A 21465-nucleotide genomic window follows, 5' to 3' on the forward strand; every position below is an offset into this window, starting at 1 on the left:
CTTTAATCCTAAAGAACAGACAATTCAACCCAATGTTTCCTTTTTTTCTTTTTTATTGAGGCAGGTCTCTGTCACCCAGGCTGGAGTGCAGTGGCACGATCATAGCTCACTGCAGCCTCAAACTCCTGGGATCAAGCAATCCTCCTACCTCAACCTCCTAAGTAGGTAGGTGCATGCCACTATGCCAGGCTAATTTTTAAGAAAATTTTTGTAGAGATGGGGTCTTGCTGTGTTACCCAGGCTGGTCTTGAATTTGTGGCCTCAAGCAATCCTCCTGCCTTGGCCTCCCAAAGCACTGGGATTATTAAAGGCATATACCACTGTGCCCCTATATGGGAAATTTTAAATGAAGACCCCAATACCTGGTGTTTTTCAATATGCAGTTTATAGGAAACATACAAAATAATTTGGGAAGAATTTAGTGCAGTATTGTCCAGAAGAACTTTCTGCAATGATGAAAATCTTATCTTTGCCCCCCGATGTAATAGCCACTAACCACACGTGGCTATTAAGCACTTGAAATGTGGCTAGAGTGACTGAATAACTAAATATTAAATTTTATTTAATTTTAATAACTTTCAATGTAAATAGCTGCTATATGTGGCTAGTGACTGCTGTACTAAACAGTGTAAAACTGTGAAAATTAAGAAAACATTAAGAAAACTAGTAGACTCTCTTACCCCTTCTCAATAGAGCACTACTACTACAAAGAGGAGAGAAAGGCAATTGAGGACCAGAACTTAGCCACCCAACAGTGATTACGTTAGTTCCCTGCATAGCAGTGGTTCTCAACTGAGGTGATTTTCCTCACAGGTGACACTGGCAATGTCTGAAGACATTTTTGGTTGTCACAACTGGTGGAGCTGACGCTACTGGCATCTAGTGGGTAGAAACCAGGAATGCTGCTAAATATTCTACTAAATATTCTACATCTACAGGAATACCCCTCTACAATGATTATCCAGCCTTAAATGTCTATAGTACTAAGGTTAAGAAATTCTGCTAAATAGCAACAAATCACAAAATGCCCTTGGCGAGAATCACCTGCTATTGTAAGAGTCAGACATATAAGCATAAAATGTTATTATACCCGATCATTAGTACAGATTGAGTATCCCCTATCCAAAATACTTGAGACCAGACATGTTTCAAATTTTCAACTTTGGAATATTCGCTTTATAATTACCTGATCAGCATCCCTAATCTGAAAATCCAATTTCTGAAACGCTCCAACAAGCATTTCCTTTGAGCATTATGTTGGTGTTCAAAAAGTTTCAGGCTTTGGTGCATTTTGGATTTTCAGATTAGGGACACTCAACCTGTATTTTCATTTTATACAATTTCAACACCACTACATATTTTTATCTTAAAATTCTACCTTTCATTCATCTATAAAATATCCAAACAGATGGTCTTGTTCACTGCATATCCTTAGGATCCAACATAAAAGGGCCTTGACAACATTTATTGAATAAAAATTAAAATGTCCCATAGAACAAATTTTTAGAAAGACAAGATTTCCAGGCCAGGCACGGTGGCTCAAGCCTGTAATCCCAGCACTTTGGGAGGCCGAGACGGGCAGATCACGAGGTCAGGAGATCGAGACCATCCTGGCTAATATGGTGAAACCCTGTCTCTACTAAAAAAATACAAAAAAAACTAGCCAGGCGAGGTGGCAGGTGCCTGTAGTCCCAGCTACTCGGGAGGCTGAGGCAGGAGAATGGCGTAAACCCGGGAAGCAGAGGTTGCAGTGAGCCGAGATCCGGCCACTGCACTCCAGCCTGGGCAACAGAGCGAGACTCTGTCTCAAAAAAAAAAAAAAAAAAAAGAAAGAAAGACAAAATTTCCAATAGCCTGATCATAAGCATACCTCTTCTTGGCTATCTTAAGTACTTTTTTAAAAAACTCAAAAACTCCTACTTACCTTCAAAACTCTTGAAAGATTCAAAAAGTTCAATCAGAGACTGAGTTGACAGTTGTTCATGATATTTAGAAGCCACTTGAACACAGATCTGCAGATTCTGACGAATGTTGGCAGACAGCATGGCTCTGAGACATTCTAGGGAGTCTTCTACTGATAAGGAACCAAAGTAGTTGACTAACCACTACAAGACAAAATAAATGAATGAATGAATAAATGAAATAACGTTGAACCTCATGGTGGTATGAAATCATTAATATTTAGTACCACAAACACATTTTCAGTGTACCTATTAATCACAACTAACACCATCTATCAGGTAAGAAACTGAAATACCTCAGGGTTAAGAAGATGGGTGTGAACCACTGCACGTTTTATATCATATAAATCAGTGAAGTGTTCTAATGCACGCTGCAGTAGGCCAGCCTTTTCACACAGTTGAGCAATGTGAGCCCGGTCATAATGTGTGAACATCTGATTGCCTAGAATAGCATCTGCAACCTGTAAAACCACAAACAAGGAAAGTTAATTGTCCACTCCATTTATATGAGTAATTCAACATCCATTACAGATTAAGGTTTAATAGTGAACTGTTAAAGAAAGTACAAAAGAATATTATAATAGCTAAATTTTCTTGTATAAGGAGTAGGCATCTCAGTAGCTTTGCATGACAATCTGAGATGCTCTGCACAACTACTAAAACAATGTTGGAAACATGCCTAAAAAGCATTAAAACACATACTTGAGGCGCATGCATAAGGTTCATCTCAAGTAACCGCGTCTGTAAAGGACCTTCAGATGGGCGATTATTCTTCAGAGCATCAAGCAAGAATGCAGTACATTGCTGAATTAGATTGTATTCCATAAAGACATCTACAATCTACAAAAAAAATAGATTTAAAAGAAATTGTTTTAAGATACTATGGAGAGTATGTAGACAAAATTATGCACGAGCTCTTTCTTTACCTGAGAATTTTATTTGGACAATATGAACACTTTAAGAACAAATTTTTGTCCTCTAGAGAACACAGTTATTTTCAGTTCTGATAAAAACTACAAAATATTTCAAGATATTACATAATAGCAGAATACAATTGAACCAATAGACCTTTATTTTATTATTTTATTTTATTTTTTTGAGGCGGAGTTTTGCTCTTGTTGCCCAGGCTGGAGTGCAATGGCACGATCCCAGCTCACTGCAACCTCCGCCTCCCAGGTTCAAGCGATTCTCCTGCCTCTGCTCCCAAGCAGCTGGCATTACAAGCATCTGCCACCACACCTGGATAATTTGTTATTTTTAGTAGAGACAGGGTTTTGCTATATTGGCTAGGCTGGTCTCAAACTCCTGACCTCAGGTGATCTGCCCACCTCAGCCTCCCAAAGTGCTGGGATTACAGGCGTGAGCCACCATGCCCAGACTGACCTTTATTTTTATAAACTTTTGAAAAACAACAGCATAAACAATATGAAGGACTCTGACTCACACTTCCAAATGCATCTCTTCCCTCTCCCCATACCCAGTGGCAACTACTATCCTGTTTTATCATCCCCATGTATTTTTCATATTTTTAATACATATATATCTCTAAATAAGATGTTTGTTTTGCATGTATTAAAACTACATGCAGATGGTTTCATATTATCCATTCTTTTGCAACTTGCTTTTTTTTGCAAGGCATTTGAGGTTTATCCATATAGAGTGACAAAGCTTTAATTTCTACAAACTCTAAGTTTCTTTTTTTTTTTTTTTTCTTTTTAAGAGAGTCTCACTCTGTTGCCCAGGTTGGAGTGCAATGGCATGATCACAGCTCACTGCAAACTGGACCTCCAGGCTCAAGCTGTCCCTCCTCTTCAGCCACCTGAGTAGCTGGGACAACAGGCATGTGCCACCACACCCAGCTGATTTTTTAATTTTTTGTAGTTACAGGGTCTCACATGTTGCCCAGACTGGTCTTGAATTCTTGGCCTCAAGCAATCCTCCCACCTTGGTCTCCCAAAGTACTGGGACTACAAGCGTGAACCACCACGGCTGGCCCCCACTCTCCATTTCAATCAGCTTCTACAAAATATATTGTAATCACATTACCTGTGTGATGTCAGCAAGAGGCTCTTCATCTTGAACTAACATTTGGGCAAACTGCTGTCCCTGATCTGGACTGATTCGCATTACATTTCTCAGCAGAAATATCCAATCTGGAGTGTATCCAACCTATAAACAAACAAAGACTTAAACGCTGCTTCTAAGTTTCAATTTCATAGCATTTAAAGACTTTTTCTACTATAAAATCTTGCTAATATAGAACTACTTGTGAAAGCACAAATTCATTTTCGATTTAAAGTGCCCAGTTAGACCCTGATGATGACATATTTGAATAAACACCTGTCAATTTTTATAACTGGCTTATCCATTTTCTTCTTCTTTTTTTTTTTGAGACAGGGTCTTGCTTTGTCATCCAAGCTGGAGTGCAGAGGTGCAATCTCGGTTCACTGAAACCTCTGCCCCCTGGGCTCAAGTGATCCTCCCACCTTGGCTTCCTGAGTAGCTAGGACCACAGGCACACACCACCACGCCTGGCTACTTTTTTGTATTTTTAGTAAAAACAGGGTTTCACCATGTTGCCCAGACTGGTCTCAAACTCCTGAGCTCAAGTGATCTGCCCGCCTTGGCCTCCCAAAGTGCTGGGATTACAGGCGCAAGCTACCACGCCTGGCCTGGCTTATCCATTTTCAATAAATGAGTATTTCAAAAGTTTGTTCTAACATGTTAAACATGTCTGCTATCTTAAATTCTGATAAGCCATGCAAGAGTAATTGTCTCAATTTAACAAGTATGAATTTGATATGAGGGGTAAGAGAATTTTTATATATTTCAAAGTAAATCAAAATGAAAGGAAATTCACTATTAAAGTAACCAAGAGTTAATACAGGCTAATTTCTCTGTCCATGCTTCGATGAATTCATGCTGAGAATCTGTTTCATTGAACTCACTTTTTTAGCATATAAAACAATCTTCTGGACTTGACCTGTTTCTGCAAAGCACTGAATGACTTTATTTGGGACGTTAGCCCTTAGGTACACACTAAGTGCCAATGTAGGGTCCACAGATTTCACAAGATCACCCAGTTCTTCAGAACATTCCAGCTGTCCAAAGGAAAAAGAGATTGTTTAGTGATCGATCAACTGTTTTAGAAATGAGCAGTTGACACTATATCCACTATAATAATTAGTATGAGAAGTACTTAGTTTCACAGAATATACTATAAATATGCAGGGGTTGTGGCTGGTAGACTCTTAATCTTGTATTCACAGCAATGTCTCAGTAGAATTCTCCACAAATCTTATTTAAAGATAAAAAGCTCACCTAGACTGCAATCTTATAGATATTATCAACTACCTTGTTAGGGATTTAAGTACTTTAAAGCAGAATCTTCTACCTCTTATACTCCTAACTACTAAGAATATTCAGATATCAGACTCACATCACATGGCTCCGATTTTTCAAAAACAAAAAGCAACTTTTTTTTTGTTTTTTTTTTTTTTTTGAGACAGAGTCTCACTCTGTCGCCCAGGCTGGAGTGCAGTGGTGCGATCTCGGCTCTCTGCAAGCTCTGCCTCCCGGGTTCACGGCATTCTCCTGCCTCAGCCTCCTGAGTAGCTGGGACTACAGGCGCCCGCCACCACGCCCGGCTAATTTTGTTTTGTATTTTTTAGTAGAGATGGGGTTTCACAATGTTAGCCAGGATGGCCTCGATCTCCTGACCTCATGATCCGCCCGTCTCGGCCTCCCAAAGTGCTCGGACTACAGGCATGAGCCACCGTGCCTGGCAAAAAGCAACTTTTAATGTAATGTTATCAACTGAAAATTTGATATTGAAGGAGCCAGATGAGGTTTACCGTAAGGTCAGTTATTAAATCACAGCGTAACCTATATATGTCTGAAGAATCTAAGTACCACTATCTTCTTGACTTGGATTTAAGCTTACAGGGCAAGAAGGACACTCTTAAGAATTTTTAGGTAGTATACAAGCAAATACCGTCTTCTGTGTTATTCAGTCTGCCTTACTCATTGAGCTGCCCAATCTGGAAATTCATTTCCTAAGAGTTCCAGTTTATATACCAAAGTTGACTTTCTACTTTGGAGACTAACTCTTATAAATGATATTTAATGCCAAAAATAGAAAGTTGTATCAGAGTCTATAATCTTAACTGAACATGCTAATGAATAGTTGATGTCTCTTTTATTAAAACCACAAATGGTCCCATTTGACTGTTCACAGAAAAGGGTAATGATACCTAAAAAGCTTTCACCCTGTTACATAGGTTAACTCAGTTACCTTGGCTGTTCTCATTCTCCCTTATCTTCTTAAAAAATGGTGTGTATTTATTTAATAGGGTCTCTCTGTGTTGCCTAGGCTGGTCTCAAACTCCTTGCATCAAGTGATCCTTGTGATCCTTTTGCCTCGGCCTCCCAAAGTAGTGGGATTACAGGTGTGAGCCACCGAACTCAGCCCTGCCTTATCTTAATCAATTAGGATGGACCTCAGATACTCGCTAGTGTGGCTGTTCTTCATCAGAGACTCCTGTCCAAGCATCCCAAATCTGATAAACTATTCTCTAGTATCTTACAAGATTGCCAGAAACTGGATCAAGAAACAAGGACTTAGAATTAATAATATAAAAACAGTACTAATATATACTAATGCTGAAAGAATAAAAACATTAAATATTATTCACTATTCAGAGTGCTTTAAACAATACTACTTCAGTTCTTGACAATGGCAATTCCATACTACAACTTTGAGGAGAAAGGTTTTTTTATATGGTGGTGTGAAAGGAATTAACACTAATGGATAGCTAAAACTTGTCTGTTATCTTAGAAACAAAAAACGCCCTTTGGCTGTTTCTCAGTCACTATTCCACATTAGGAATAATGTGCTCAGGAAAACGTACTACCATTATATGCTCTCTGTAAAGAGAAATGAGTAAGTACTGAGTGAATATAAAAGGCATCGAAAAGACCTACAGTAAAGAAAGCTAGTTAACATTCAGAAAAGGTTCCTATTTAAATAAATTTCAAGAAACCAAGTTAAATATTTTTCCATGTAACACCAACTAACATTCTGTGAAATCACTGGGAAACAGTATCTCATTGCTAATTAGACAGCCATCCTGTCTTATTAAGATCCAACTTTTTTCTTTTTTTTTTTTTAAGACTGAGTCTCATTCTATAGCCCCGGCTACAGTGCAGTGAAGCAATCTCAGCTCACTGCAACCTCCACCTCCCGGGTTCAAGTGATTCTCCTGCCTCAGCCTCCCGAGTAGCTGGGATTACAGGTGCTGCCACCACGTCCGGCCAATTTTTGTATTTTTAGTAAAGACGGGGTTTCTCCATGGTGGTAAGGCTGGTCTCAAACTCCCAACCTCAGGTGATCCGCCTGCCTCGGCCTCCCAAAGCGCTGGGATTACAGGCGTAAGCCACCACGCCCAGTGAAAAAATAAATATATTTTCAAAAGGAAATAAGTGAACCCATCTTATGCAATGTATGTTTTTGTTCTGTTTCTACCAGCAGTAATGGAGACATTTTGGTGCAGCCTAAATGATTTTAACTTGCTAATATCATATTTAATGCAATCAAAGCAAGATTATGTCAACACAATTTCAAGTACCTTATCTTCTTTTAACCATTTCTCCAAAAGCTGTTTTCGCCCTTGCTGAAGTACAGGCCTACAAAGCTCTAAGGATTCGTATTTGTTGAGCTGTCCCTGGTCCAAAAGGATACCAAAGTATTGAAGTAGAGGAGAAGTTTGACCTGGCTGGGCTGGGACACTCTGGAACCGACGGATAGTGTCTGGAGTACGAAGAATACCCTTTAAGAAGAAGAAATGTTAAACACACTTCAAAAGTGATCCAAACATCACACTAATCACCCCATAGAGATCAATCTCTTAGGTCAATCTTAAAGGAATGAATCCATCTATTAATATGAAGTTTCAAATCTTCTCCATCTAGAGTAAATATTTAGTCACTATCTTTCATACTCCTGGTTCAATGTTATAAGATTATCCAGAATCAAAAATAGATCAACTTAAATTACAATGTCAATGTGTAAAAGAATAGTTATAATCATAACATAGTTATAGCTAGGTATTATCCCAAGTTCATATTAAATTAAGTACAAATTTCATAATGAATATTGGTCAGGAATATAAGGTATTAATTCAGTCCACCATAAACCAACATCAAAAGTGATAATAAATTCAGCCTAATTTTGACAGCTCTACTCACCAAAAAGTTGGACAGTATTTCTTTCATGTCCAACTTATGGAAATAAAATCAGTAACCATCATCTATGAGGTCAAATAGTATTACACCTAAATAACTAAACATTATTACATCTATGTAAATCAAAAGCTTGCTAGAACTACATATCCTTGTAACAATCTGGGTTTTAAAAAACTAATCAAATCCAGAGAAAATTAACCAAATCTAGAGGCACTGACAAGGAATTCTACTAAAGGAAAATGTAACCCAAATGTAATCTAAAAACAGTTTCTCTCTAGAAAGCTGGTTCCTTTTCTAGCAATATGAGAAACAGAATATTAACAATGGATTAATGTCATGACAACTTCATTTTCATAACGCTTTACCTTTGGTGCATTAGCAGCCACCTTTGCTGCCTCTGAGTAATTTCCCTGGGCAAAAAGAGCATTAAATTTCCGGGCAAAGAGTTCTTCAGCACCGGCTAAGTTGTTACGTACAGCCATTCTCAGAGCCAAATCAGGATTTTGTAGAACATTGGTGATGTAAGGAATTATGTTTTCTTCTTCCACACACACTGACAGAACCTGCAATTTAAAGAATAAAATATAGCTGCAATGTGTTCATTTTGATACAAATGATATCAAGTCTATTTAGAACAGGTTAATACTGAGTCACAAAGGTAATGAAATTGTGACAGCTGTTTTCTTGCTGCCATTAAAAAATAATAAAAGAAAGGAAGGAAGGAAGACAAGGAGAAAAAAAATTAAGGAGATTTGAAAACAAGTATCACAGGGTGCTAGGCCATTATGTGGTTCCTAAAATATGGCTATTCTATAATCTAAATAACTTCTTTCTTCATTGTCCAAACTAACTGCTTTGATACCATCTATTCATTCTTAACATAGTCAGTATCAAAGATTAACATTCCCACTTAATTGAGCTCTGAAAGACAACTCCACATAATTTAAAACTTCCTGAGGACATCAATCTTGATAACCTACAGAAAATGACATTGAAGAAGCTATGATATCTAAATGACATTTAAGGTTCACTTGCAAGTTGTTTAAGGTATATTCCTTCTAATTTTAGGATTTTTTTTTACAAGAACTTTACAGTAATTTTTTGTTAATTACATTTTCATTCCTAGAGACCAGATTATATACTCAATGAAGGGAGGGACCACTGAATCCTCAAGCAGCTAACATAATGCAAGGAATATGGTAGGTGCTTGAAAAATAGGCCAGGTACAGGGGCTCACGCCTGTAATCCCAGCACTTTGGGAGGCCGAGGCAGGTGGATCACAAGGTCAGGAGTTTAAGACCAGCCTGGCCAACATGGTGAAACCCCACCTCTACTAATAAAAATACAAAAAATAGCCGGGCGTGGTGGCATGCGCCTGTAGTGCCACCTACTAGGGAGGCTGAGGCAGGAGAATCGCTTGAACCCAGGAGGCGGAGGTTTCAGTAAGTCAAGATGGCGCCACTGTACTCCAGCCTGGGCAACAGAGGGAGTCTCAAAATAAATAAATAAATAAATAAAAATAATAATATCAGTAAAGGCCAATTTCTAATTGCTTGTTTGCAAAAGTTACCTACCCTCAAACTTCCTTAACACTCAATGCCACAGAATACTTTCTGGCTTGCCCCAAAAGCTGAACGACTGTCAACTGCCATAGAGAAAGGGAGTCCTTCTCTACCCATCCATCCCTTTCCCCAGTGCAGAACTAGTCATATGCCCTAGCTTATAAACTACTCATATTACCCATAACAGCACTTCTCAACCTAATATAATTGTATAATTGTTTCTCAGTCACTGTTCACATGAGGAAAAGGGGCTTCTCTTTAACTGTATTACTAGCAATATGCAATTAGTGTAGCATAAAACACATTTAATTTGTTGAATAAACGAATATAGGAAATGGCTGTCCCCAAATCAATAAGAATTGAAAAATACTTGAGAACTCAGTGAACCAAATAGATAGGTAACAGTCTGCCCTGCCTATTCTACTACTCCTTTCAGGGGAAATTAAGAAATTTTAACCTCCAAGATTTTATTTCTATAGGTCCGACCTCCATCCTCAAGGCTTATTTAAAGGAAGTAATAATTACTTTCTTTATAGTTATTTGCATTTCTGAGCCCCAACCTTAACTTAAATCTTACCTCCTATAAAGAATGAGAAAGATAAACAGAAAATCCAGTTCCAATTACATTTTCTGAAGCTTCCTATTGATTGCTGCCTTAGGTTTCCCCAAATACTGAATCCACAGTTTCATCCTTATCATAAAGACTGTTTTAGCAGATTTCTAGCAACCAGTACTTAATAAGATCTCCTACAGGGAACAGAAAAGGTTCCAGGTTCCAGTGTCTTCTAAAGTACTCAGTTCTATCAAATTCAGAATTTAAGTCAGATGTTGACTATAACATCACTTTACTTGATTTTGCTTTTTCAACCGATAGAAGCCACATACTCATCCCTTCAGGGAATACGCCGAGTTAGTACACTTCAGCGAAGACTAAAAGAAAGCCCTAATATTACTGTAAATACCTCTTTACTCAAAGTAGCTGGCACATAAAATTTGGGAGGAAGGGAAAGTAACAATCAACAAGTTCCCAGAATTAGAGTTATGAACACCAAGAATGTATCATGAAATTGTTTAAGGTACTTTAGGTTAAGCATTATCTTAAAACAGCACAACAGCAGAAACAAAAAGGGGCCAGGCGTGGTGGCTCATGCCTGTAATCCTAGCACTTTGGGAGGCCAAGGCAGGAGCATCGCTTGAGCCCAGGAGTTCAAGACCAGCCTGGGCAACATAGCAAGACCCTGTCTCTCTCTCTTTTTTTGAGACAAAGTCTTGCTTTTTGAGACGGAGTCTTGCTCTGTCGCCCAGGCTGGAGTGCAGTGGCACGATCTTGGCTCACAGCAACCTCTGCCTCCTGGCTTCAAGCAATTCTCCTGTCTCAGTCTCCCAAGTAGCTGGGACTACATGTACCTGCCACCACGCCCGGCTAATTTTTTTTCGTACTTAAAGAGACAGGTTTCACCATATTGGTCAGGCTCGTCTCAAACTCCTGACCCCAGGTGATCCACCCATCTTGGCCTCCCAAAGTACTGGGATTACAGGCATGAGATACTGTGCCTGGCCCCTGTCTTTTTTTTTTTTTTTTAAATTAAGAATTTTTTTAAAAAAAGGTCCCTGGCTTCACAACTTCATGATTATTAAATTATCACTAATCTAATTCACCAAAAAAGGCCAATATATTCTTGATTTTCCTTTTTAATTTCTTTTTTGAGACCGAGTCTTGCTCTGTCGTCCAGGCTGGAGTGCAGTGGCGTGATCTTGGCTCATTTTTTGTAACTTCTGCCTCCCAAGTTCAAGTGATTCTCTTGCCTCAGCCTCCCAAGTAGCTAGGATTACAGATATGCACCATCATAGCCAGTTAAGTTTTTGTATTTTAGTAGAGACGGGTTTTCACCATGTTGGCCAGGCTGGTCTCGAACTCCTGAGCTCAGGCAATCTGCCCACATCGCCCTCCCAAAGGGCTGGGATTAAAGGTGTGAGCCACTGCGCCTAGCCTTATTCTTGATTTTTCTAAGACAGAGACTCACAACTAAATACTTGAAAGCTACTGAATTTTTAAAACTGCTTTTGTCCCAGACACTGACTGGTGCTAGAAATATAATTTACTAAAGACAATCCGTTTTTCTAATGAAGAATAGTGACTGTGACAGCTAAGCAGGCAATTTTAGTAAGTATGTTAAGTGTTATGAGGAGAAAGCCGTAAGTTAAGTTCTAGGAGTACAGAGCAGAAGCACCTAACCAGGTCTGGAGTTAAGGTGGGGCATGGGTAGGTAGGGATGGACTCCCTTTCCCTAGAGGGACTGTCTCTTCATATACGTAACATTTTTCAAAAATTAACTGAATGAAGGAGAAACAAAACCCATCTACTTCCTTTGCTTATTATCTGGGAAAAATACTAATTTGAAAGAAAACGAGTAAAAGGCAAGACCAAAAGGCAAGACCAGTAACAGTATTAAGTTTTAAAATTTTTAGCCACTTTCCAGAAAATTAAGATACCTCCTGGTAAAATATTCTTATTCATATTAAAATAGGCCGTGTGCTGTGACTCACGCCTGTAATCTCAGCACTTTGGTAGGCCGAGGCGGGTGGATCACAAGGTCAGGAGTTTGAGACCCGCCTGGCCAACATGGTGAAACCCCGTCTCAACTCAAAATACAGAAATTAGCTGGGTGCGGTGACTCACACCTGTAATCGTAGTTACTCGGAAGGCTGAGGCAGGAGAATTGCTTAACCCCGGGAAGTGGAGGTTGTAGTGAGCTGAGATCATGCCACTGCACTCTAACCTGGGTGACAGAGCGAGACTCCGTCTCAAGAAAAAAAAAAAAAAAAAGAAATTAAAATAATATGATGACAGAGAAAGAACCGCTTGCTAGATGGTATTAACAGGTTTTTCAAAAATGACAAATTTAGAATGGATAATATTTTTCCTACCAAATTGATTAACTTTCCAGGCATCCCACAAGAGGTATTGAAACATATCACCTTCTAACATGTAATAGTAATGCTTAATTAAAGAGCTAGGAAAAGGGATGTAGGTAGAATTCTTTTCCCTGTAGTTGATAATCGCTCTGCCTTGGAGAGATAACAGAAAACTCCTTAAAAAGAATAGTCTGTCAAATATGACCCTAAATTGTTTTTTTCCATGGAGAATCACTTCTTTTGACAGTAATGCATCTATACAGTCCAAGATGGCTATAAACCAGTTTCTCTGAAACAGGATTAAAGACACACTTTGTATTCATACACATCTCTATTTTTAGGTATATATTATTTTCCTTTTTTATCAGCTTACATCATGCTTTGATATATATTTTCTAATATCCAAAGTTACCATTTACTTTTTGGAAAAAAACTAACAGTAATGTGTTTATTTTCTATTTTATTATTTTTGGGAGTAATTTCTCAAAAGTACAGGATTGTTCCCAACTCATCAGGTTATCTTATTTTATTGCTTAAGTTTCAAGGTTTCCTTACTTGTCCCTTTCTGTTTACTCCAATTATTCCAGCTGTGGCTTCATGAGGTGCAGTAACAAAAATCGTTTCTCCACTGATTCTATTCATGTAGATGCAGGTACCAGTCTCAAGATCATAGAGGTGGATATAACCATACTTGGTTATCAAGAATACCACATCATGCTTTTCACTGATCTATAGAAAGAAAATTAACACTTCAGTGAAATAATGAATCTATAAACAGAAAATAAAAACATTCAGTCTAATTCCATTTCAGAGATGGTAAAATTCTAGAACAAGAGGGTTATTTGAAAAATTATAAGCTAATATTTAAAGTTTCCTTCATTTTTATAGCACATTTAAATATGGATATTCCAAGCTCTTATATAACACAAGAATATGAATGAAACTGATAAAAGGAAAGACAATTCAAAACTTAGGATAGCACAGTTTATGTATTACAGGCATACCTCATTTTACCGCACTTTGCAATGCAGATGAATCTTTACGAATGGAAGGTTTATGGCAACCCTGCATCGAGCAAGCCTATGGGCACTATTTTCCAACGGCATGTGCTCTCTTCGGTGTCTCTGTGTCACGTTTTCATTAATTCTCACAATATTTCAAACCTTTTCATTATTATATCTGTTATGTTGATCTGTGACCAGTGATCTTTGATGTTACTATTGTAATTATTTTAGGGTGCGATGAATCGCACCCACATAAGACAGCAAACTTAACCGATAAATATTGTGTGTGTTCTGACTGCTCCAGCAACCAGCTGTTCTCCCATTTCTTTCTCTTTCCTTGGGCCTCCCTATTCCGAGACACAACAATAATGAAATTAGGCCAATTAATAACCCTACAATTGCCTCTACATGTTCTACATCTCATTTTAAATCAAAAGCTAGAAGTAATTTTAAGTTCAGTGAGAAAGACACGTCCAAAGCCAAGACAGGCTGAATGGTGGGCTTTTTGACCCAGCCAAGTTGTGAATACAAAGCAAAAGTTCTTGAAGGAAATTAAAAGTGCTACTGCAGTGAACACATGAATGATAAGAAAACCTAACAGCTTTTCTTGCTGATATGGAGAAAGCGCACTGGTGCAGTGGCTTACAAATGTAATCCTAGTCTCATTTTCTCACATCTAAGAAAACGACCACAGACAAAGTCAAACTCTAGTACTTGCCACATTGAGGTAATGTTTTGCAGGCCAAAGAGAAATAAAACGATTCTACTTTTGAATTTATGTAACTATATATATGAGCAGTTTTTTTTTTCTCTTTTAAAATGTTATAGGCCAGGTGCAGTGGCTCATGCCTGTAATCCTAGCACTTTGGGAGGCCAAGGTGGGTGGATTGCCTGAGCTCAGGAGTTTGAGACCAGCCTGGGCAACACAGTGAAAATTCCGTCTCTACTAAAATATAAAAGAAATTAGCCAGGCATGGCAGCATGCACCTGTAGTCCCAGCTACTGGGGAGGCTGAAACAGGAGAACTGCTTGACCCTGGAGGCGGAGGTTGCAGTGAGCCGAGATGGTGCCACTGCACTCCAGTCTGGGCAACAGAGTGAGACTCCGTCTCTAAAAGAAAAATGTTATACACAGCTGGGTGCAGTGGCTCATGCCTGTAATCTCAGCACTCTGGGAGGCTAAGGTGGGTGGATCACTTGAGCGGAGGAGTTCGAGACCAGCCTGACCAATATGATGAAGCCCTGACTCTACTAAAAATACAAAAAAATTACCCAGGTGTAGTGGTGCATGAGATCGCGCCATTGCACTCCAACCTGGGTGACAGAGTGAGACCCTGTCTCAAACAAAAATACAAATAAAAATGTTATATACTAGCCAGGTGCAGTGGTATGTGTCTGTAGTCCCAGCTACACAGGAGGCTGAAGCACAAGGATCACTTAAGGCCAGGAGTTTAAGACCAGCCTGGGCCAGGCATGGTGGCTTACACCTGTGATCCCAGCAGTGTGGGAGGTCGAGGTGGGCAGATCACTTGAGGTCAGGAGTTCGAGACCAGCCTGACCAACATGGCGAAACCCCGACTCTACTAAAAATACAAAAATTAGCCAGGTGTGGTGGCAGGTGCCTGTAATCTCAGCTACTCGGGAGGCTGAGGCATGAGAATCGCTTGAATCCAGGAGGCAGAGATTGCAGTGAGCTGAGACTGTGCCACTGCACTCCAGTCTGGGCAATAGAGAGACTCAGTCTCATAAAAAAAAAAAAAAAAAAAAAAAAGACCAGCCAGGGCAACACAGTGAAACATTGTCTCTAAAATACTTTTCAAATAGCCAGGCGTAGTGGTATGTACCTGTAGTCCTACCTACTCCTAGCTACTCTGGAGGCTGAGGCAAGAGGATCAATTGAGCCCAGGAGTTCAAGTTCAAGGCTGCAGTGAGCTATGATCACACCAACTGCATTCCAGCCGGGGCAACAGAGGGAGACCCTGTCTCTTTAAAGAGGGAGAGGGAGGGGGAGAGGGGGAGAGTGGGAGAGAGAGGGAGGAGGTCCGGCGCAGTGGCTCACGCCTATAATCCCAGCGCTTTGGGAGGCCAAGGTGGGTGGATCACGAGGTCAGGAGATCAAGACCATCCTGGCTAACACGGTGAAACCCCGTCTCTACAAAAAATACAAAAAATTAGCCGGGTGTAGTGGTGGGCGCCTGTAGTCCCAGCTACTCAGGAAGCTGAGGCAGGAGAATGGCGTGAACGTGGGAGGCGGAGCTTGCAGTGAGCTGAGATCGCACCACTGCACTCCAGCCTGGGCACAGAGTGAGACTCCGTCTCAAAAAAAAAAAAAAAGAAAAAGAAAAAGAAAAGAGAAGAGAAGAGAAGGAAAGGAAGGGAAAGGGAAAGGGAAAGGAACGAAAAAAGGCCAGGCGCGGTGGCTCAGGCCTGTAATCCCGCGCACTTCGGGAGGCTGAGGCAGGCGGATCACGAGGTCAGGAGATCGACACCATCCTGGCTAACACAGTGAAACCCCGTATTTTGTATTTTGAAAAAATACAAAAAAATTAGCCGGGCGTAGTGGTGGGCGCCTGTAGTCCCAGCTACTCATGAGGCTGAGGCAGGAGAATGGCATGAACCCGGGAGGTGGAGCTTGCAGTGAGCCGAGATCCTGCCACTGCACTCCAGCCTGGGCACAGAGTGAGACTCCGTCTCAAAAAAAAAAAAAAGAAAAAGAAAAAGAAAAGAGAAGAGAAGAGAAGGAAAGGAAGGGAAAGGGAAAGGGAAAGGAACGAAAAAAGGCCAGGCGCGGTGGCTCAGGCCTGTAATCCCGCGCACTTCGGGAGGCTGAGGCAGGCGGATCACGAGGTCAGGAGATCGACACCATCCTGGCTAACACAGTGAAACCCCGTATTTTGTATTTTGAAAAAATACAAAAAAATTAGCCGGGCGTAGTGGTGGGCGCCTGTAGTCCCAGCTACTCATGAGGCTGAGGCAGGAGAATGGCATGAACCCGGGAGGTGGAGCTTGCAGTGAGCCGAGATCCTGCCACTGCACTCCAGCCTGGGCAACAGAAGGAGACTCCATCTCAAAAAAAAAAAAAAAAAAATTCAAACCAGCTACAGCATTCTTTTAAGCCAAAACCTAATCTAGTGTAAGGCCCTAACTTTCCTCAATTCTGTGAAGGCTCAGAGAGGTGAGAAAACAACAGAAGAAAAATTTGAAGGTAGCAGAAGTTGATTCGTGAGGTTTAAGCAAATAAACTATCTGTACAATATAAAAGTGTAAGGTGAAAACCAAGTACTGATGTAGAAGCTGCAGCAAGTTATATGGAAGATCTAGCAAAGATCATTGAAGGCGGTCACACTAAACAACAGATTTTCTCTACAGAGAAGTCAATGCCTGGCTTTAATGGACAGGCTGACTCTCTTATTAGGAACTAATGACGCTGGTGACTTTAAGTTGAAGCCAATGCTCATCTGCTATTCCAAAAATCCTAGGACCTTCAAGAATTATGCTAAATCTACTTTGCCTATGCTATAGAAATGGAACAGCAAAGCCCTGATGACAGCACATCTGTTTACAGCATGGTTTACTAAATATTTTATGCCTGCTGTTCAGACCTACTGCTCAGAAAAAAAAAGATTCCTTTCAAAATATTACTGCTCATCGACAATGCACATAGTCATCCAAGAGCTCTGATGGAGATATACAAGGAGATTAATATTGCTTTCATGTCTGCTAAGACAGCATCCATTCTGAAGCCTATGAATCAAAGAAGCAATTTTGACTTACAAGTCTTCTTATTTAAGAAATATATTTCATAAGACCACAGCTGCCCTGGATAGTGATTCGTCTGATGGATCTGGGCAAAGTAAATTTAAGTGAATCTGGAAAGGATTCACCACAGTACTTTTAAGTAATGGTGAATCTGGAAAGGCTTCATCATTCTAGATGTCATTAACAACATTCATGATTCATGGGAGGAAGTCAAAATATCAACATTAAAAGGAGTTTGGAAGAGGCTGATTCCAACCTTCATGGATGATTGAGGGGTTCAAGACTTCAGTGCAGCACATACGGGCAGATGTGGTAGAAATAGCAAGAAAACCAGAATTAGAAATAGAGCCTAAAAATGTGACTGAATTACTGTATCTCCTAGTAAAGGAGCTGTTTCTTAAGGATGAGCAAAGAAAAGTGGTTTCTTGAGATAAAATCTACTGCTGGTGAAGGTGCTGTGAACATTGCTGAATGACAACAAAGCATTTAGATTATTACAGAAACTTAGCTAGTAAAGCACTGGCGGGGTTTGAAAGAACTGACTCCAATTTTGAAAGAAGATCTACTGTGGGTAAAATGCTATCAAACAGCATTGCATAGAGAAATCTTTTGTGAAAGAGTCAACTGATGCAGCAAACTTCTCTGCTGTCTTATTTTAAGAAACTGCCACAGCCACCTCAACCACTCTGATTATTCAGCAGTCACTGACACTGAGACAAGACTTTCCACAAGCAAAAAGATTAAAACTCACTAAAGGCTCAAATAATCATTAACATTTTTTAGCAATAAAGTATTTTTAAATTACAGTATGTATACAGTTTTTCTAGAGATATGCTATTTCACACTTTACAGTAGACTATAGCATAGTGTAAGTGTAACTTTGATCTGCACTGGGAAACCAAATAATTCTTATGACTCACTTTGTTGTGGTATTTAATTTATTGTGGTCGTCTGGAACCAAACCTCATAATATGCCCAAGGTAGGCCTGTACATGAAAGGCCAAGGTATTATTTTACAAAGCTTCACTAATAAACTTTGTAAGAGTATTCTTTTAAGCATCACTTAAATTATATCTACCATGAATAGTCTTTGGGTTAATTTCTTTTAAGAGGAGAGATTTTTTAAAAGTTTTATTTTGCTTAAAATACCTGCATTGCAACAGGAAAATCATTTTGTGCTTCTGGAGGAAAGAAAACATCCACTGCCTTCTTTGGAAAGGGCTGGTTCCCTGTAGGTGGTGTGCCAACTTCAATAATATGTAACTGTTCAAAAGAAAATCAAAATGTATATAAACCTACACATTAGCAGTTGATCACAGAAGCTTTATTTGTAGCCCCCAAATGGAAACAACCAACATGTTCTACAGAAGATCAATGTTAAATGGTTTTGGTTACATCCATACCATGGAATACTTGGCAATAAAAAGGAACAAACTTTCATGAACATTATGGTGAGTACAAAAAAGAAGCCAATCTTAAAAGGTCACATACTGTATGATTCCATTTATGTAACATTCCTAAAGTGACAACATTATAGAGATGGAGAATAAATTAGTGGTTGCCAGGAGCTAGGGATGGTGTGAGAGAGGGGGAGTGGGTGGGACTCTACAGTCATAAGGGAAATCACTGTGGTGATAAAATAGTTATCTACTCATGATAAAATGACACAGAATCATACAATTGTACCAATGTCAATTTCGTGGTTTTTCTACTGTACTACAGCTGTGTAAGATGTAGCCATTGGGAGAAACTGGATAAAGAACACAGGGGACTGCTCTGTACTGTCTTTGCAGCTTCCTATAATCTGTATTATTTTAAGATAAATACATTTTTTAAAGTCAGCTGATACTCAGGAGGCTGAGGCAGGAGAATCGTTTGAACCCGGGAGGCGGAGGTTGCAGGAAGCTGGGATTGTGCCACTGCATTCCAGCCTGGGCAACACAGCGAGATTCCATCTCAAAAAAAAAAGTCAGCTGAATATCTGAAATAATCATACCTCAAATAATCTACCTGAAATAAATGGTATAGAAGGGTAATACATTACCTACAAAGGTATTTTTCTCCTAGCTTTCAATTTTAATTTAGTATTTCCAAATAGAAACGTAAGTTGTTTAATTCTTCTCTACCTATACATATACACTAAAACAGAAGGAATGTATATACCTAATTTGAGTTGTCTCTCTAATCACAAACATCCCATAAACTAAATGAGAACATTTTGGTTTAAAATATCCAATGCTGCACGTAAGCCAGGCAAGAGAAAATTAAATAATCTCAATGAAAAAGTACTATATATTTTCCTTAGTCATGTCAGAAATGAACTCAGACAAAAAATAATTCAGTATCCAAGACACATACCATATGAATGCTATAGGGTCTCATCATCCTTCATTAGGATGACTAGCCACACTGAAAAAAATTGGTATCTTCCTTCAAAAGCCGTGGCAGACAGGATAGCACCATGTATTAAATAACAGGCTCAAAAACCTATAAACAGGTTTCCAGATACTGTTCAAAATGACATTGAAACTTTTTGCTAGTAGAACTTTTCAATAAATATCCTGGCCTTATGTTTTAAGGATAATATCTAATTTCTAAAACTATGTGTTTTTTTCTGTTTAAATTCCATCAATTCAGATCTAAATATCAGTGCTTTCTACCCTTGTCACATTGAGGTATTGGCAGCATTATTCCTCAATTCAGGGGCTATATAAAATTTTAAGCAGAATTGTACCCCATTACTTACTATTTCCTCTCTCCTGACAGGCTACAGATGATCATATTTAAGCAATCTCTATTTCAATTTTTAAAAACTGCTTACTTACCAAGAAAAAGAGACACACGTCCTAACGAAAGTGAAGTTCAAATTTTTTGGTCTGCCTAGAATCTAAACCCTCTTCCTGATGGGACAACAAGAGGGAAGATACTCTTTACAAGTTTTGTTGGTGGTAGAACCAGCCTTCTGTTTTAGGAGCACCAAACACCAAATAATTATTTCCAAACCTCTCAGACGTAAGATGTGGGCATCTGATCTTGCCTATAACTGGACTTCGAACAGGGAGCTAGGAACACAAAGGTATTAGGATTTCAGAGATTCTACTCTGGTAGTGGAAATGGCAGTCAAATCGAATTTCCAAGCATCCAGCAATGCAATCATGGATCCAGAAGTGTCCTCAGAGTTCCATGGAATAGTTGTTGGCTGAGACCCTGACCACTGCTAATTTTCCATTATTTCTCCTCATTTCCTAGTCTTGGTTTTACAGCCTCCCTAGCTGTTGTAAACTATCCAATATCCTTCACTAAACAGACCATTGCTCCAATCAACCAGACCTTGTTTCTATTACCTGCAACTAAGTCTAATACACAAAGTACAATTTGTCCAGGTGATTCCAATGTGTAGCCACCGCTGAAAACCACTAACTTATGGCAATGTTATTCAACTATAGTCTACATTACCTCTATATCAAGCCATATAGGGTATTTAAAATGCAGATTATACTAGGAGACCAAGGTGGGAGGATCACTTGGACCCAGAGGTTTGAGACCAGCCTGGGCAATATAGTGAGACCCTGTCTCTACAAAAACACCAAATTTAGCCAGGCATGGTGGCACGTGCCTGTAGTCCCAGCTACTTGGGAGGCTGAGACAGAGGTATCACTTGAGCCCAGAAGATCGAGGCTGCAGTGAGCCCATGACTGCGCTACTGCACTCCAGCCTAGGCAGCAGAGTGACACCCTGTCTCAAAAAGCAAAAAATAAACAAAAAAACACTATTGGCACCACCTACTAAATCAAACTCTCTAGATGTACAGCATATAAATGTGCACTTTGGCAATCAAAATAAAGAATATAAACAGCCAATAGAACGAGTTGTGAAAGAACATTATTCATTTTAGACAAGTATCACTAGATGCAAAATTTGAACAAATTAAGTCACCACAAATGTGAATACTAAAAATAAATTACTTAGGAAAGGAGAAGGCTATTTTGAAATTAGATGACTAATTCGTAGCAGAAAGTCA

The 21465-nt window shown here is 39.4% G+C and overlaps 1 protein-coding gene across 9 annotated transcripts in view; it reads right to left on the reverse strand.

Annotated features, from left to right (window-relative positions):
- CLTC (clathrin heavy chain) overlaps positions 1-21465 on the reverse strand; it is a 75412-nt gene that overhangs the window by 25692 nt on the left and 28255 nt on the right. For all 9 annotated transcript variants that reach the window (XR_013406380.1, XR_013406381.1, XR_013406382.1 and 6 more), the window contains exons 5-13: positions 18594-18707; positions 13238-13411; positions 8570-8767; positions 7589-7789; positions 4910-5062; positions 4008-4130; positions 2664-2801; positions 2258-2422; positions 1925-2105 (exon numbers count right to left, since the gene is read on the reverse strand). Coding sequence is in view for 5 of the 9 variants with exons in the window: in XM_015119981.3 (XP_014975467.1) it covers positions 1925-2105; positions 2258-2422; positions 2664-2801; positions 4008-4130; positions 4910-5062; positions 7589-7789; positions 8570-8767; positions 13238-13411; positions 18594-18707 (1447 nt within the window). In the remaining 4 variants the exon portion in view is untranslated. The remainder of the gene's footprint in view (positions 1-1924; positions 2106-2257; positions 2423-2663; positions 2802-4007; positions 4131-4909; positions 5063-7588; positions 7790-8569; positions 8768-13237; positions 13412-18593; positions 18708-21465) is intronic.

Source organism: Macaca mulatta, chromosome 16, assembly GCF_049350105.2.
Source record: "Macaca mulatta isolate MMU2019108-1 chromosome 16, T2T-MMU8v2.0, whole genome shotgun sequence".
NCBI lineage: Eukaryota > Metazoa > Chordata > Mammalia > Primates > Cercopithecidae > Macaca > Macaca mulatta.